Source organism: Patagioenas fasciata, chromosome 1 (assembly GCF_037038585.1).
Source record: "Patagioenas fasciata isolate bPatFas1 chromosome 1, bPatFas1.hap1, whole genome shotgun sequence".
Taxonomy (NCBI): domain Eukaryota; kingdom Metazoa; phylum Chordata; class Aves; order Columbiformes; family Columbidae; genus Patagioenas; species Patagioenas fasciata.
This window is the reverse complement of record NC_092520.1, coordinates 62,761,436-62,779,193: the sequence shown is the minus strand read 5'-3', so window position 1 is coordinate 62,779,193 and position 17,758 is coordinate 62,761,436. Positions and strand designations below refer to the sequence as shown.

The following is a 17,758-nucleotide window of genomic DNA, read 5'->3' as shown; positions in this document are numbered from 1 at the left end:
AAAACTGACAATCACAATTCAGATACTTTTTCAATTAGGTTAATGTATGTATGGTGCAAACAGAACAGGTCTCAAATATAATCCGGTATTTAATTTTTGTCTCTTAATGAAGACAATGTAAATTGAACATGAAGATTTTAAAGATGGCTGAGATTTTTTTTTTTCTTTTAATGTATGCTGAGTACTGTTCTCACTCTGTTTAAGCACTTTTACAACACTGCCCCCCAAAAAGCATCTATAGATGCTGCAAGATAGTGGTATTTAAATTAGCTTTTTTTCCTGGTGCCACAAGTAACTGGAGCCAAAGTCATGTTTGTTAACCATGGTTTAGAAAGAGCTAAGATGGGAACAGGGAAATACAGTCTGTGCTGAGGACCAGGACAGCAGCTGTGGTTAGTGAGCACACTTTTAGGTAAGAGAGGAACAAGGCTTGCTAATGATGGTATAGGCACACCTGTGAGTCCTGTGGGGCTCTCCTCCCACTAACATTTCAAAATGGCCTTTTCACTTCCCTACATCAGGTTAGTTCAGAGCTGGCCACAACCTGGTGGGCTGGAGAAGTATCATTTCTACAGTTTGCTAATCTGGGTTTTGTTCTTGAAGGCAAACTCCCAGCTTGGATTTGCACATCCAGCTGGGTGAATTTTACCTTTAATGAGTGACTCACCCTTTGTCCTGGGAAGCCCATTACCCCTTCTTCACCTTTTTCAGCATAGAGAACTTCACCCTAGGAACATTACAAATCAGTTCAACGTATTTCTTCATTATGTTTAAAGAAATTGTAACACTGTTTTATGGAAGCTAAACAGGAAGAAAACATCATTGTAACACATAGAGGATCTAATAATAGCTGCATGTGAAAGAACTGTTGTCCTTAAAATTAAGTGTAACGTGCTTGCTTCACTACAATAGCAGGAGCAAGCCATTAGGGAGAGGACACGGCTTCCCTCCCATCATCTCCTCCTTTATTTCTTCTGTGGCTGCAACTCTGAAGAAGAGCCAAATAAGTTGTTCAGCTATACGACAAATTAAGCAACTCAGCTTATGACCAAACTGTAGCTTCAGAGAGCAACTTGGCAGACACAGGCATGCTGCTATCCATCCTACTATAAAATAAAAAGGCAGAAACACATATCCCCTTTTGCTACATCAGCATAAAATCTACAGTTTTCCCAATGTAGTCAACAAATTTTACATGTGTAAGATCTGACCAACAGCTGAAGAACTGGCTAGGAACTGCCTTTGGAGTGCATCAGGGCTCACACTGCGACCTGCTCCAATAACCTCGTAGAGAAGATGACCAAACCATCAGAGAAAATAAAACTCTGCAAAATGTTCAGTGAGGCATCTCTAATTGGTAGAGATACTATTTTAAACCACTCTGGGAAGTAAAAAGGAACCACTCAATGGCAAAACTACTTAGACAGCCTAGAGGTCGCCTGTGAATTAACTAAACCACATTTGGTCAAGCCTGGTTGACAGCTCTAAATGGTACAGCAATACATGGGATTATTGTCCACTTACTCAACAAACTTAATGACCAATGAGACCAAACGTCTGTATATGCTGCAGAGTAGACTGACAGGATTGAGAAAATTTCCATATATACTTATTTAAGACAATTTAGTGGAATTTTTAACCATCGATCAGCAGATTAGCAGTAGTGAAGAGACTTATTAATAGTTAAAGCTAAAATTAAAAAACGTACAAGGGAAAATTTTATTTTGGTAAACTGGTAAGAGAACGACTGATTGCACTGTGAAACTATTACATGTCATGTTGTTTAGTTTTTCTAAGCATCAGAACTGGTGTCTCTGCTTATGTTGTTCCATATCTATATTGCATTATTTCAATGAAGAATGCACCAGTATTAATTCAAATATTATTATTTGTCCTTGTTCTTCTTCTCCACTTGACTTACTGGAGTTCCAGCTTCCCCTTTTTGTCCAGGTTCTCCTCTTTCACCCTAAGAATAAATAAAAAGTATTCAGATATGTTCGGCACTCTCATTTACATTTCAATGACCTTCTACAACACAAAGTGATGAATGTTTGTCAAGAGAAGAAAACAACACCCTTGTGCTGTTCTTTATTCATACACTTGTCATATGAAATGCATGTTTTCATAAGAAGTTTTTTAAAGTTGCTGTTTTTAAAAAATATTTGCTTCTTTTTTTTTTTTTTTCTGAAAAGCTTTCTAGGAATGTGAACACCTCAGGTTGTTTCCAGGCTTGTTCATGAGATTGGTTGGATGGGACTTTGAGCAACCTGGTCTAGTGGAAGATGCCCCTGCTCATGGCAGAGGGGTTGGAACTAGATGATCTTTAAGGTCCCTTCCAACCCAAAACATTCTATGATTCTATGTCTGTGTGGTGAGTGCCTGAGTAACACATATAAATAAATGCACATTCTCCCATTTTTACCTACTGGTTATGAATTCTCTGATCAAAAGTAAGAGTTCCTCTTAGGATGAGACAAATCATAGTCTAAAGTCTATTCACTATATTGACGATATCTCCATTTATTATAAAGGCTCTCCAGATAAGTAGCTCATATGCAGTCATCTCTGCTTAGTCATGGAAATCCCAACATGTATGTAACAATGCAGACTGTCAAGGGCATTTTTAGATCTTTCAGTATCATACCAATTTACTTATCTCACTGCAGAAATTGCATGAGACATGTGAACTTTCTAACTTCAAGTTCAAGATGAAAAACTACTGGTCTGGAAGTTGGTGTCTGATACAGAATATATATATACAGGGTATGAGTACTTCTGCTCCCAGCAAGAAGTAATAGATGAGAATAAAAATGCATCTTGCTGTTGAGGATTTCTCCAGTATGTATGAACAAGCCTTAATCGTGAGTATGCAAATATCTGCACCATACAGATAAGTTATATAAACAAACACAGTAACGCAGATAGCTTCCCTAAAGATTCTTTTACAGGAAGAAAATTTCACTCACTATTATGAAATAGAAGATCTTGGATGATTTCTCAGTAAGTATTTCTGCTTGTAAAATGCAAAGATGTGAGTGATGGCCAGTAGTCGCATACTTACACAAAAAGAACAAGGTTGCCTAAGGCACCTCTAGTCTGTGACAAGTGCTTTCTGAGTGACTTTAGCCACCATAGTTTCAATAAATACTTCATGATCCAAGCTGCAAGTAGCAGAACTTGCTTTCGATATACTGAAGTCTTCTAAGTATGTAAATCCACATTTGTACAATATCTTAGTTTTGGTACTGCAGAGCTCTTAGTTCCTTGCGTATTTTGGGAAAATACCCTGTAGTTACCTTGTGTTTGTCAGAGGGGACACCCATCAGTTCTCTTGTAGGAAGCCCAGGTGGACCTGGAGGACCTGGGGGGCCCTGCAGAGAAAGAATAAAGATATGTTTACTAACAGGTCAGGCTGCTGATCAGCACAGTGTCTAAAGAAATGCAACAAAATAAGCAACACGAATTTGCTTCTTTCTTCTAGGAGTATGGTTCTAAACCTCTGAATAAATTGATAGCAAGACAAATTTATTTTGTGCTGGAATTAACAAATAGCAGTGCTTGCTCTTACTCTGTATGTTTCCAGAATGACAGCAGGGATTATTGCTTTATACAAAGTGGTATGGCAGTATACATTTCAGAAGTGTTACCTCTGATTTGTGGTGGTGTAAATGAGGGTAGAGTTAGACCTAGACACGTAGAAGTTAGTTCAGCTATGACTTTCCTTATGGAGATTATCATTACTTTCAAAGCTATATTTATTTGATTTTCTAATTATGTAATAAAATTAAAATTAAGAAGATATTTAAAATAGGTTCCTTTATAAACAGCAAATAACATCAACCTGTCCTTTAGTAGTGATATTAATTAATTAGTTTTTCTTTACCTGTTCACCTTTTTCTCCATAGAAGCCAAGGCCTCTGTTGCCCTGCAAAAACAATAGGTCAAGATTTACTACATGTATGACTCGGTTTTCTAATGTAAAATTCAAATTTAAACATGCTTAAAGGCCTTTTCAGGTTTACAAGTCCATAGGACACCACCAAAGAACTGCAATCAAATAATAGTCTAGGTTTACCTCCAAGTATTTTTATATATTTAAAAGTATTTTTATAGATCTAAACATTCAGAAAGACAACTTTAATTAAAATCTCATGCTACCAGTGCTTCTTACAACAGACTTTGAGTCATTCACTGAGTAATGTGAAAAAATCAAGTATCTCTTTTGCAAGTGTTTTAATAGCACTGAATGTGAAGTGGGCTGGAACAATAAACTGATATTTTTTTTCCGCTGAGACATAATTGAATATTGTAAAGACTGCAAGGATTCTCTGTTCATGGGAAGCTACTGTGACTACAGTAGCAAATTAAATCTGGCTCTACAAATGGTTTAATCTTTTCAGGGTAGGCGATCCCAGTATAAGATTAACTTCTTGTGGTATGCGGCCAACACAGAAGGTCTTATGCTACACAGCCTTTGGCGCAGCCTGTGGTTCTTTATTTTACTGCCTTCAAGTGGGTCTTGGATAAACCTCAGTGACACAAAATCAACATAAACAATTCTGACACAAAGACTTACTTGTGGTCCTGGTGGTCCTGGGGGCCCTGGTGGTCCCTGGGGAAATACAATAAGGCAGAGCAAGTTACTGATTGTTTTCTAACCAATGCATGCAGGAGGTCAGTTACTTTATGTCTGAAATGTAAGTATCTATTTAAAAGGCAGTCTATTCCTCAGCATTCAATGTGCTATCCTCATTATCTTAGCTGTGTTCACTGTTCTGAAAAATACTCTCCTAAGTCACATTGTAATCTTTCCTAACAGAATAACAGTCTCCCATCTTAGACCTAATGACATCTCAATTTTCTTTCAAGTAATAAGAACCCATGCTTTTGGATCCTGACTTAGTAACATTTTAAGCTTGTATCAAAACATAAGTGCATCTCTAAGTGTTTCACTGGACTGGTGTCTTGGTACCTCATCTGTCTGTAAAGGGAGCTGAACTACCCTATGCATCTCAGATTACCTGTTTGCTACTGTACAGAATTAAATCAAAGGAAGATGGTGGGCAATTAATCTATAACAGAAAGAACTGCTGCCAGAGTCTTACAAGAGCAGTAGGAAAGCCATCAGTTGGAGAGAGAACCTGCCTTGCTTCAGTCACTTATGGTAGTCAACAAGCTCCAAAGGGCTCTACACATTAAAAACTCTGTTAAATGCAGGAAAGGTGGAGTGAATAAGAAGCATGAACTGTTCAGAGGGGAAAATGGTGAATAAGAGCCATAGAACAAGGAGTGAGCTGCAGATCGAACCATCCACCTACTGAGTCCCAAAGGGGTTACGCAAAATCAAGCCCAACTTGCAAGGAAAATATAATAACATTCAGGTGGGACCTGAACTTGCTACGTATCTCTGCCTTGCTATGTATCTTTGTGTGCATAAACAATCAACTCCTTCTGAAAAAATTACTGTTGAATCAGTTTTTGTTAGTCAAGTAGTCTGTGAGCTGTTGCCCAATCTGCTGGGCAGATGCACTGTGAAGGGCATCCCATTGCCTGGGGGCCCTCAGGGCTTAGGGGAGCCATGCATGCCTTCATGCGGGGTCTAGGACTTGGGGAAGAGGAATGATACAAATCCAGAGCTGGCCAATGCTCTCAAGTTCCTCTCACAGATAAGCCAGTGCTTTAGAAATGGTAAATATAGTTGGATATATTTTGTCAAAAGAGAGATGGTGGGGATCCATCTACTCTGGATTCAGAAGAGATGTTGCCAAGATGGCAACCAGAAGGACGCCGTCACGGGGCTCAGGAAACGTGTGGTTCATAGTACACCTAACATCCAAGACAGTGTACTGGGAGTATGAGCCATTGCCAGCTGGGCTCCTCTGTGAAGCCCATGAACTTTGTGGGTTAACTCTACAGAAAAAGTAAAGGACTGAGGCCCAGAGGAGAAAGACCAGGTGCAGCTTACTCCAGACAATAAAACAGGTACTGCAGACAATTAACTTTGGAAAGGCTTAGTGTGCTGTGGATTTAGTCCTAGATTGTTTTTTATTTTTATTTTTTTTCTTTTTTTAAATTTTTTTCAGGGGGAGAGGGATGATACCCCTGCAAACAGCTGCAGAGCTGTCTGTAAGAAACACTGACTTCTTTTTTTTCTTCCCCAAACCAGTGATGTAATCCAGGTCTGAAGTAAATTTTGACAAAACAAACAAAAACCAAAGAAGAAAAAAAATGCTATAAAGTTGTCTTATGGGAAAACAAAGCAAGCCTAAAGACAATGAAATATATTGAATTTGAACATCTGCTTCTCACCCACAAAACACTTAACTATGGCAATAAGAAATGTAGAAAATGGCATCTGGAGAGAACACAATCTTCCCAAAGAACTATGCAGCAACAGTTGTCAATGTCCAGGCTGTAAATGTTGATTTTGGAAAAAAAATGATTGAGAAAAAAATTTTAAAATAAAATTGTATTCTAAATACTAATGAATAATGTTATCTATTCAGTCTCCTGTGAGAAGTGTGGAGACCCTAATATACATGTCCTTTATAAGCAGAAAAAGTAACATATTTAAGACCTGATATCTTTGATAACTCAGTGTGGGGGGATGCAGATTGGACTGCATTCATTAGTCTTTCCAAACAAGACCCTTCAAAGGGGGTTCAATAAATACAATACAAATAAAAAGCCTCCCGCAATACAGGGTGAAAGAAAGCCCACCTCCTTTTGCAATATTCATCCTAGATGAAGACATATCAGTGTCTTCTAGTTCTTTTTAAAAGGTTTGCATCTAGGGCACGTACCTGCTATTTCTAACCTGTATTTTCTATCCATTTGCTGGGTTACAATCCAACATAATGGAACTTGCTGAGGTGATTCTTCTGTTAGGTTAATTTCCTACAGAATATATTTTAAACATACTTACTGGTCTTCCTCGCTCTCCTCTTGGACCAACAGGTCCTTGAATACCCAGTGTACCCGGAGGTCCCTTTAAACAAAGAAAAAAAACCCAGGCATCAATTAATGTTGTTCTTGTATCAGTTACTATTGACACTTTATCCCATTTGCTGTAATACTACTTACTTGAAAACCATTGAACCCTGGATCCCCAGGATCCCCCTAAAAAAACAGAAGTAAAAAATGCAATCAGTATTATAAAGAAAACTGAATAAAATATTTTTCTCACTCAGTAATTTTTTCTCATTCCAAAAACTAATCATAGCATATAATGCTATACAAACCTTTACATACAGATGCATTCAATACAGGTGTTGAGATAACTGAATGTGGGCCACACAGATTTTGTACTTTCTATATAAAATATAGTTGCCTGCAATACAGTAGGAGAGTACAAAGTTGGCAAGGGAAGTTAAGGATCCCAACTACAAGGCTGACATGGAAAACAGACCACATTTAATTAATTTTTGAAAAATCTCATCTAACTAGTGGTTTAATTAGGGCTATAACCTCAGCTCAAATGTACACACACATTTTTCATGACTTGCATGGGAATTACCGAATCATTTTGATTCTCTTCTGAGTCACTAAAAGCATTTGGAACATACTGTTTTCAGTGACCACATATTTTAAGTGCAGTACATGTTGAAATGTTTTCGGACATTGGATCCAAAAATGTTCTAGTGCAAAGACCTTCCAATACCCATAAATAATGCAGTATTCAGTCCAGACACCTTTAATAATTTTGAATAGCATCCTAACTATTGAGTTAATTTGAGTTTAGTTAACAGAATAATGTGTGGAAGCATGAGCTTTCTGAAATGAATACAGGTGTCAGTACCCATCCTTGGGCATAATATACTTGAACAATTCTCAATCATTCCTAATTACTAACAAATGCAGATTTCAAGAGTTTCTGAAAGGAAAAGAAGATTTAATTAAAAATACAGGCAACTTATGAATATGTCAACAGGAAAACCTATTTTGGCACTCATCACTGGCACAAAATATACATAAAAGATATCAGCAGATCCATTCTGTACTGAGTACAGCTCAGATGTAGCTTTGTACATCAATTTGTCACAACTTATACTCCAACAGCATATGTAACCTTATCTTTATTTGATACCTTCAAATTATACAACACCATATATACGAGAAAAAGCTACAAGTGATTACAAAACAAGATTAAAGATTAGAGACAGTAAAAGCACCCACAGAAATACTGGGGTTTACTAAATAACTAAATAATATTTTGAAGTATATTTTACATCCCAAGTCAACCAAATTCCTGTGTGAAAATTATACAGAAAGGATGCTAATATTAAATAGAATCATTCAGTGGACAAACCTATGGCAAAGGAATAATTTTGACACACACAGTACAAAGGTAGTGATTGAATAAAGAGGGTAATACTTGAACTACAACATCTCCAGTGCCTCTGCAATCCACCTGGAGGCTGGAATTCCTTGCAAATAACTGAGCGGAGATTTTTTTTCCCTGGATATCAGATTGATTTTGGTGTAACCAGAGAAAGCAGAAGCTGCCTTGCAAAGCCTACACAGAATCAAAGTGGGCCTCTTGGGACATGTCTGTCAGAGTGTAAGAAAAATTAACTCTCCAGCATCTGCTTGTAAAACAGTACTGAGCATGAGTAACTCCCAGGAGTTACAGACATACCCTGTATCGGCTTGCGATGTCTGGTGGCAGTATGTAGGGCTCTCCCTTTTGGCCCTTTGGTCCTTGGACTCCCTGGAGATGACAAAAAAATTAATATAAGTAAGCTTTCATGTCATATATGTTCACACATAAACAGCTAAGACTAATTAAAAATATCTGTCAGGGTTTTCATGAGTATATACATACTGCTGTCTAGAGGTAGAGACTATGCCTAGCTGCAGAAATTCATAGTTTAAAAACTAAGCGTAAACCCTCACAGTACACAAAAGAATGAAATTCCGATTCCAGAGGAAGAACACCCCCATTACTCATGAGTGATATTACGGGGACACACCTGCGAGCTGGAGCAGCAGTGGCAGCTCCTCAGGGCTGACAGGTGCCATGGTAAATCCAGGAGCTCCACTGCTCACCTCAGCATGATGCTAGGTATCGCACCATGGAAAGCCAATACTTTGCCCATGGGGCAGGGAAGGAGAAGGTTACTTCCACTGGGAATTCTGAATTTAATTTGCTTTTTCACTGTTGGATAAAGCTGCACAAGTTTTCCTGAAGTAATCTCCCCACAAGTGCTATGTGACAGGTATAGTTCTGGGCAGACCTCTCAGCCCTGGCTGCAATATAATAACTAAGCATTGTGCAGTGTGTTCACAGCAAATCCACATGTATATTCTTCTGGGCCAAATGGGACCTCCATTAAGAGATGGCCCATTCACTTCCAACACACACATGAACAAATCTTACTTCAGTAATGGTCTTAATATTTAGGTACTTAACTTACTGCCAGCTACTTACAATGGTACCAGGGAAACCAGAGACTCCAGGAGTTCCCGGGTCACCAGGGTCACCTGCTGTCCCGTTACAGCCATCATGACCTGGTTTCCCCCTTGATCCTGGCTGCCCTGGGTGACCCTGTTGAGCAAAAAAAAAAAGTGTTTATCTATCCATCTGTTTCTAGTTTTCCTTTTCCTGTAGTCACACAGTATTTAGACATTCTCACATTAAGCCCAAGGCTTGGATCCATGGGAAACTATGATTTTCAAAGACAGAAACAGACAGTGTCTTTTTTAATATAGCTGCAGCTTGAACCAGATGCCCCAGACAGTGTGAAAAAATGAGCAGTGGAGGACCTTTCAGAGAGGGTAAGAAAGTTATGTTCAATACAGGCTCTGTCAGGCAGAAAACTAAGCCAGATGAGGCTGCTGCACAGGGAGCCACCAAGAACTGGGATTGTAAAGTATTTCAGTGTTTCACACTGGAAGAGTGGGAAGAAAGGTTCCTTGCTGGCTTTGAACAGCTTCCAAGTTGGGAAAAAGTCAGAGATGCTTTTGGAGCTTGGGTGAATGTCATGATGAGGCTGGAAGTATAGAGATGGGAATTTAACAGCAGGGCTCAAAGTAAGGGACCTGGGGCCACTGCAGAATCTCCACATGGGGCCTCTGAAAAGTTACTCCTGTCTCAAACCGGATTTTCAATGCTGTACCTACATCCACCTTAATTGCTGTTGCTTCTGGTTAGCACTGAAGCTGATGAGAAGCAAATTTGCCATTGACCAGCCCTTTCTTCTAGTCAGAAAAAACAGAAACTAACGCAAAACATTTCTCCCTTCTCCTCTATCTGGAACAAGAATTTTCTCTTTGCTTCGGTTCCCTTGCTTAGAAGACAAAGAAGTCTGTTTACGTCCTTACCCAGCTCCACCAAGCAGAAGAGATTTGGGTTTGCCACCACCCTCCAGACCCACATCTAACGCTGTGCCATTACAGTTTGCACATCTGCCAATCCGCCTTCTGATGTTATGTCTTGGCTTGAGAAAATGGGTCGGAAAGCATAACTGAGTGGGAAGGGCAGGAGAGCTTGAGGACAGAACACAGTGAACATGCAGGTTGGGGTACTGTCTGAAGGGATTTATGTGCAGAGGTCAGGAAGGAAGGGCTAAAAAGAAAACTTGCTAGGGTAAGAAAAGCGGTTCAGCTATAGTAATATTAGCAGCACAGAGCTTCACAGGGGAGCGATTTACTCTCCTTCCAAGGAAAACAGAGCACTTAGAAACAACTCAGTATGATGTGGTGAGGTGAATGAGATCCTCAGCTACAGAAGCATTAATAGGAATGGGAAAGAGGGTCTTCTGCTTTTCCTTTAAGAGTGAGAAAGAGGGAGGGGAGGAAGAGTGTGTGAGAGAAAGCCCTGGAACTCAATAGGGAGCTCTTCTGGAAACAAAAAAGGGAGAAAGCAGAGTTGGATGTGGATGCGTGGGCCACAGAGCGGGGCCCCGGTGTCAGGGAGCACTACAAAGGAAACCCAAGCCTGGGAACTCTGTCCAGGGATTCCAGTGACTCAGATTTCTTTGTTATTTTATGACACAAGATGTAAAGAAGTGTAAGCTGGGAAAATACTGTGCTGTGAACTTTACCCGGCTTCCCTCTTTGAATGTTTCAGTTTCATGGACCTGGTCAATTTGTTCAAAGTTTGACACTGTTCAGTGTTCAGTAAGTCTTTTAAGACTATCTCAAGCATGACACAAGCTATAAAGCAAATAAAGCTTAGTATTCTTAAAATCACTGGTCTTTCTATGTGCTTTGCAACTCTGAAATAATTAAGGAATGACCCACTGGTGTCCTTCACTCACAAGCTTAAGAGATGTGAAGTACTTATCTCACAGCCCGTTCCTACAAAAGAACATAGTTAGCTGGGTAACCTCCAGGGACACAGGAAATTTCCGTCCTTTCTTGTCCCCTTTACAAGGGGATTTCTCCATAGGACAAAGCAAAGGGACCTTAATTATCTGAGGGAATGAGAGGGAGCACAAATTCTGCTCTCTTGGTGTGTATCTGCAGTTCCACTTCTTCAACAAATGCCCTTAGCTTAAAAGTGTGTGCGTGGCTGATGCAGAATTTAGCCCGGACATTTTAATTAAAGTACAAAGGCTTTAAACTATCCTGCAATATTTGCTGTTGGTGATTTCTCAAAGATGAGGTAACTGGCTACTTACAGGAATGCCATCTGCCCCGGGGAATCCAGTGACTCCTCTTTGTCCCTAGAGTGAAAGAGCACAATGAAAACTATGTTCTGCCCAGGATTTTGCTCATTAGCTAAAACATCTGATATTCAAAAGTTACCACTTCTCCTTTGGGTCCAGGTATTCCTGGGTGTCCTCTTTCACCTTTGTGACCTTTGGGACCTTGCAGTCCTGGGATCCCCATCAATCCTGGTGGTCCAGTGAACCCCTGTGATCCAAGGAGTCCTGGCTGGCCCTGATAAAAATAATAAAAAAGCATTTATTTATAAACAGTTGCGATGCATGAAGCTCGATTAGTTATCACTGCTGCAAGGGAGTCAGTCTCTTCAAGGGAAAATAAACACAGAATCTGTTTCAATTCTAGTACGCCAGACTCCTTGATGAATGTCATCCGGAAACACCATGCAGAGGAACTCCAGCAACAGCGACCACATTGTGCATGACAAAATCAATATATGGAAATTCACACTCAAATCAATATTCACCACTTGAATTTTCATGGCTCCTCTATGAAAAAAAGTGTTTCCTTTGGAATAAGGTTTCTCAAGAGTGATTCTCACTGACCTACAAACATAACCAATTACACTCCAAGCAAGTAAAATATGCTCAACTGTGAAATCTGCTTAGTGGCCATATTGCTTACAAATGGGGTATGATATTCAATGGCAAGAATTTCTGTCTCTTTGGGGATGATATTTCTATTTAGCAGTGGAACCTGAAAATGATTAGATGTGCATGTATCCCCACAGGTTGGAGAGCTGCATGTAGGCCTTCCTTGTATTCTCCCTTCCAGCGCTGGGTCGGCTCTTCAGGCCACTTCAAATGCTGTTTAAAAATAATCCCCTGTTGACTGCCAACATCACAAGGCTCAACAGGGGAAAAAATCATTTTGAAATGACACAATGGTGGTTTAAGTGATGGGTTGTGACAGTATGTCTGAGATCTGTTAACCAAAGTATTTGAAAGCCGTTCCAGACGTAGTGTCACCAAAGGCACATATGTTTTGCAGGCTCTACAGCACTAATGACACTAATAGTAAATCGCCACAATCTTTTCTGGAGAAATATCCATCAGTGGCGCAAAGCACCATTAACCAAGATGTTCTAATTAAGCTGATTCTAATGAAAGTATTCTTAAAACACAATTAGATTTTTCACAGACCAGTCTGCAACAGCATCAATATCCCACAAAGCAAGAATTACAGGAACACATCAACAAATGAATATGTATTTATACAAAGGAGCTAATAAAAAAAATTAACACCTTGTTTTAGTATAAAATACAGTCCCACCCATGCCTGAAAGAGCTAGAAAATCAATGTAATCCCTGTCCAAGAAGGATAATACTTCAACTTCATTTAATGCCATTGAAGTGGGAGGAGCAAAGGAGGGTAGTGTGAAGACCTGAAGAAATGAACCTGAAGGTATCCTAATTTTTTGGCATTCAGGAAGTCGTAAAGATACTGAAAAATGTTTCATTGATATTTGACAAAATTTATTTTATTTTCATATTGAAGGATAAGCCCATTTGTGACACACTTTCAAAACTTCATTGTCAACATGCTATCTATAATTAACATTTATCTATGCTACAGTTGTCTTGATACCACAAACCTGAAAACAAACACCATGACTGAAACAGCTTACTCCTAGTTTTTAAAACAAATCGATTTTCCACACTGCTTTTCTGTAAAGTGGTTGTCACAACAGTTGGAGTAGGTTTTACATTGTAAATCTTATTGTATTAGTATCAAATGAGTCCATACTGAGAAGGTGACCTAGCCAAACAAAGTACAAAACTCAACACAACTTTTTTTCTTGGAAGAAAACTAGGAATGAGTCAGTATGAAGAATGAATTTCATGGAGTTCCTTGGGACAAGCCACCAAGATGGATCTCTTAGAGTATGGATCTTTTGCTATACTGTTATGACTAACTTGACAAAACTGATGGTTTAGGAGCATTGCCAAAGGACACCATGGGTATAAGTGTTGGAGCTGTCAGTGTGAAAGAGAGTCCCTCCTCTACTTACAATCAAGCCCAACTTTATATAGCACCACTACTTCTAAACTAAGCCTGCTAATGTGGATTATTAGGTGCTAGGAAGCCAATGCTTTTTCAAGGTAACAAACTGAGAAGTAACAAAGGTTACATTAATACCTATGAAATATAACATGATTCATGTTGGCAGGAAGCATAAATATCTGAACAAGTGGCTGCTCATTTCTGTATGCCAGCCACAGTGGGCTATTACAGATGCATCTTTCTCCACATCAGTAGCTTTTTAAAAATCAGTGAATCTCTAAAAGTTACCCCATGGTGGTGCAGATCCTTGTTTAAACAGATTCACAGCAGACATACTTTTCTTAGTTGCCTGACACAAATGGAAAAATGCTGATTTGCATCACTAGCGTAATGATTTAAATATGAACCAATATTCATCAGTGTGATCTCCAAGATCAGGAAAAAGAAGTATTTTCTGATTAATTAAGTGAGCTATTTTGTTGTTTCCCATAAACCCAGATCTGGAAAGAAACCTTCAACAAGGATAAAAATGTATCTCATACACCTGCAAAGAACACAGAAAAATTATTCAAATTCAGTTGTAGTGATTTGAGTTGGTTCCAGTTTCAATTTGAGAGGTTCTGAAACCAAATGTTTCTTCCACAAAAAAAGGAAAATATGGATTCAGTATACTGAAAACGCCACTTCATTTTTGAAATACCTGAAAACCAAAGGAAGGCAAATTCCAAAAGCTACTCATCCACCTGAGATATGCAAACCGTCTCTTTAGTGCCCACCTACACCCTTTTTGTGAGCAGCAGGCCGCAGGCAGAACACACATACAATATTTAATTGCAATTTCTTATAAAATGCTGGTTGTGTTCAGAATTGTCAAATCGGTTGCCTGGCTTTCTGCAGAGGCAACGCAGAGCTGCAATATTCAAGGTGGCATTCCACGGAACATGGTTACATCTCTTAATCCCTACACCAAATGCCACTCTCCACTTTCCAGTCCCATTTTCCTATCCGGTGTGGAGGAAGAAGTAAATGAGGAATGGAAAATGAGGAAGAGAGCTGGGCAACACCAATGCCCCTTCCCTATGCTTTCCTGGTATTTATCTGATCATTTGTTTGTTGAAGAATAGAGGTTATTTAATATTATTTGCAACATAGACAAGAGAATTGGTCCTGCTGGGACCAGTTAAGCATGAGGCTAGAGTCAGAGCTGGGGAAGTACTTAATATCATGACAATGTTTGTGTAATTCTTCAGGCAGTTAGCACCTTGGCCTGTTAACTGAATTAACTTTGTTAACCTTCATTAACTCAGACTTGTCAGCTTTTACTCTGTTTTCTTTATGTTGAACAAGTATGTCCCTTTTTCATTAGCAAATGACCTAAGAACATTCTCTCTTTTGCAAAGGTCATTGAGGAGATCTAAGCAAAGGCAACCAATTTGAAAGGTTTAGTCAAATAAAGCATGATTCAATTATTAGAGTTCCAAATCCCCCTGTGTGAAACGTGCCAGGCATGGTACTGCTCTGTTTCTGCTCCTGGAGGATCAGAAACCTCAGAAAGTTCTCCAAAGCCATGAAATTGTGTCCAGATTAAATTTCCAGGTCAAAAAAAAAAAGGCAAATCTAGGCAAATAGGCTATCCCTCTCTGTCATGTCTTAGACAACTCACAAACACTATCGCTTGGTGCTCCTGCTTCTTAAATGATAAAGCAATGCAGAAACCTGCTCTGGCCCATGGTGCTTGCTGGCAGAAGGCTTTCCATTTTGCTGAGGTGAACTGGAACTCTTCCCAAATCCAGAGCATGGCATGATTATCCCATGTAACCCACCTCTGGATTTACAGGCCAGTGCTAAGTGGCTTACCGAAGCGCGTGTGGCATGCTATGGCCAGCACCTCGCAGGAAGCACCCAAAAGGAAAAGGAAAAAGTGGGCTGATGGAATATCTTAAAGACTAACAAGAAGTTTTTTCTTTGTTTTTACACAAAACTTCCATGACTGTTGAGATGAATTGCAAAGCTCCCCATGTCAGATTGCACTCCTAAATGGGCAGGCCGTGCTTTGCTCTTCCTGCGACTCCAGCTGACTGGGAGAGGTCTCGCACAATTCATCTGGCCAGCCCAGCCATGTGCAAAAGCTATTTAACAGACAGGAGCAAAGGTCAGAAATTTAGGAAGCCTGGAGGAAATCTTCCCAGAAAATATTTGTAATGTTGTATATACATTGTCACTTGTCCAGTGACGTGCATGAAAGAAAATGCTGTCGGGGTTGTGACTGAATTTAATAGCTGCATTTTGCAATTAAATCCCAGTGGACTTAAGAAGATTCTGAACAGACTTTTAAATCTGTACTGAATGTTCAAGTTTTGCAGCTTGAACTGTCATTTCCAGTTCTTTTAGGATCAGTCAAATGAAAGAGATGACATGTTGCAATAATCTCTTCCTTCTAATTTGCTGGTAAATTTACAGTGTGGAAACAAAACTGGTAGAGGAGAATACACTACTTTTGAGAGCAACCAATTGTTTGAGGTACTATACAAAGAAAGATACAATAAATGACAGTACCTGCTCCTAAAGTTTTAAAATACAAGAACATCATCATGAATTGCTGAGAAATCCACCTACCAGCATGGAGTTACGAAGAAAGGAAAAAAAAGTTGATTTTCAATAAAGAGGAGACAGAATCAGAATTACTGCAGAGCTTCACTGTCATTGAGCCCATTTCTCCACATTTCATTACAGACTTCCATTTTGCAACTGCTTCTGGTAAATGGAATGTGATGATTCAGTATTCCCCACACGAAAATGATCCTTGTAGGCCATCATTTATTTAATAGTGGACAAGAAGAAAGGAGGTTAAGTCCCTGACATTTTAAAAAGGTCATTGGTGAAAGGACAAGTTCACTTCCTGCAGGAAGGCTGATCTGATCGTGACAGTCAAGTGGGAGCTGGGACTTTTTTTGGAGGAGGGCTCAGCCTGGAATGGTCCCTGTAAGAACAGATGGGAAAAAGATGTGACAGCAAGGACCTCGATGCAGTCCCACTACTGGGAGACCAGTAAGCGGAACAGAGAGCAGCTCACCAGGGAATAAAATTGGTTATAAGGAAAATGAGCCACTTCTGAGCTGATTAAAAGTGCTAACCCAGAAAAAAGCATCCCTGTAGGTACACAGGAAATAAACAGAAAAGTTTTTAAATGTAACACTGGCAAACTGTGGAGAACAGGGTTTAAACATAGGGAATTTGCATTTCTCTGGGGCAGGTTCCATGAAGGCAGGCATAGTAAAGCAATCATTGAGACCGACTGAAAATGACCCTAGTGCTCCACTCACTCCCCAAAGCGACAAGGAACAACCTAAAAACCCTGTTGGCAGCACACAGAGTCAGACTGAGATGGGCATATCATCTGGCATTTCTCCTGGAGCACAAATCCAGGAGTTTATGGATTGAACATAATAGAGGGGAATATGTAGGAGAAGGGTTTGGGGTTTCAGCTCCATGCAGTGCACACTGTGCTAGAAATACTTCAGCTATGAGGTTTCACAGTTTTGGGCTGAGAGGCAGAGAAAAGCAGACCACATGGAGCATTGGATATTAGGAAAAATTTCTTCACGGGAAGGGTTGTGAAGCATTGGAACAGGCTGCCCAGGGAAGTGGCTGAGTTGCCATCCCTGGAGGTGTTTAAAAGACGTGTAGATGAGGCTCTTAGGGACATGGTTTAGTGCTAGAGTTATGCTTGGAATCGATGATCTTAGGGGCCTCTTCCAACCAAAATGATTCTACGATGCTGCTGCCATAGCTCAACCAGTTCATTTCAAGCCAGCGGCTGCTTCTGGCGGTCCCAGGCTGCCCAGTGCAGACAGATCCCCAGAGAGCTCGTCGCACAACACCCTCTGACTATTTACAGAACCAATTCCAAAACAAGTTTAAGACCTTACGGGTCTTAACTGGTTATTTTTGCATAATCTCTCCATGGCAGGGATACATGTCTGGTCTTCCTTTCCTGCCAGCTCTACTAAGATGAAATTTTTGTTTACCCAGACTTCTCAGTGGTTACTGGAATAAACCAAGTTTAAAACACCTCACTTTCAAA

The 17,758-nt window shown here is 39.8% G+C and overlaps 1 protein-coding gene across 4 annotated transcripts in view; it reads right to left on the bottom strand.

Annotated features, from left to right (window-relative positions):
- The window catches only part of COL4A2 (collagen type IV alpha 2 chain), a 149,069-nt gene that overhangs the window by 38,489 nt on the left and 92,822 nt on the right, over window positions 1–17,758 (bottom strand). For all 4 annotated transcript variants that reach the window (XM_065829655.2, XM_065829653.2, XM_065829654.2 and 1 more), the window contains exons 5-15: window positions 11,752–11,886; window positions 11,625–11,669; window positions 9,431–9,547; window positions 8,639–8,710; window positions 7,084–7,119; window positions 6,926–6,988; window positions 4,577–4,612; window positions 3,884–3,925; window positions 3,297–3,371; window positions 1,922–1,966; window positions 668–727 (exon numbers count right to left, since the gene is read on the bottom strand). In XM_065829655.2, the coding sequence (XP_065685727.2) occupies window positions 668–727; window positions 1,922–1,966; window positions 3,297–3,371; window positions 3,884–3,925; window positions 4,577–4,612; window positions 6,926–6,988; window positions 7,084–7,119; window positions 8,639–8,710; window positions 9,431–9,547; window positions 11,625–11,669; window positions 11,752–11,886 (726 nt within the window). The remainder of the gene's footprint in view (window positions 1–667; window positions 728–1,921; window positions 1,967–3,296; window positions 3,372–3,883; window positions 3,926–4,576; window positions 4,613–6,925; window positions 6,989–7,083; window positions 7,120–8,638; window positions 8,711–9,430; window positions 9,548–11,624; window positions 11,670–11,751; window positions 11,887–17,758) is intronic.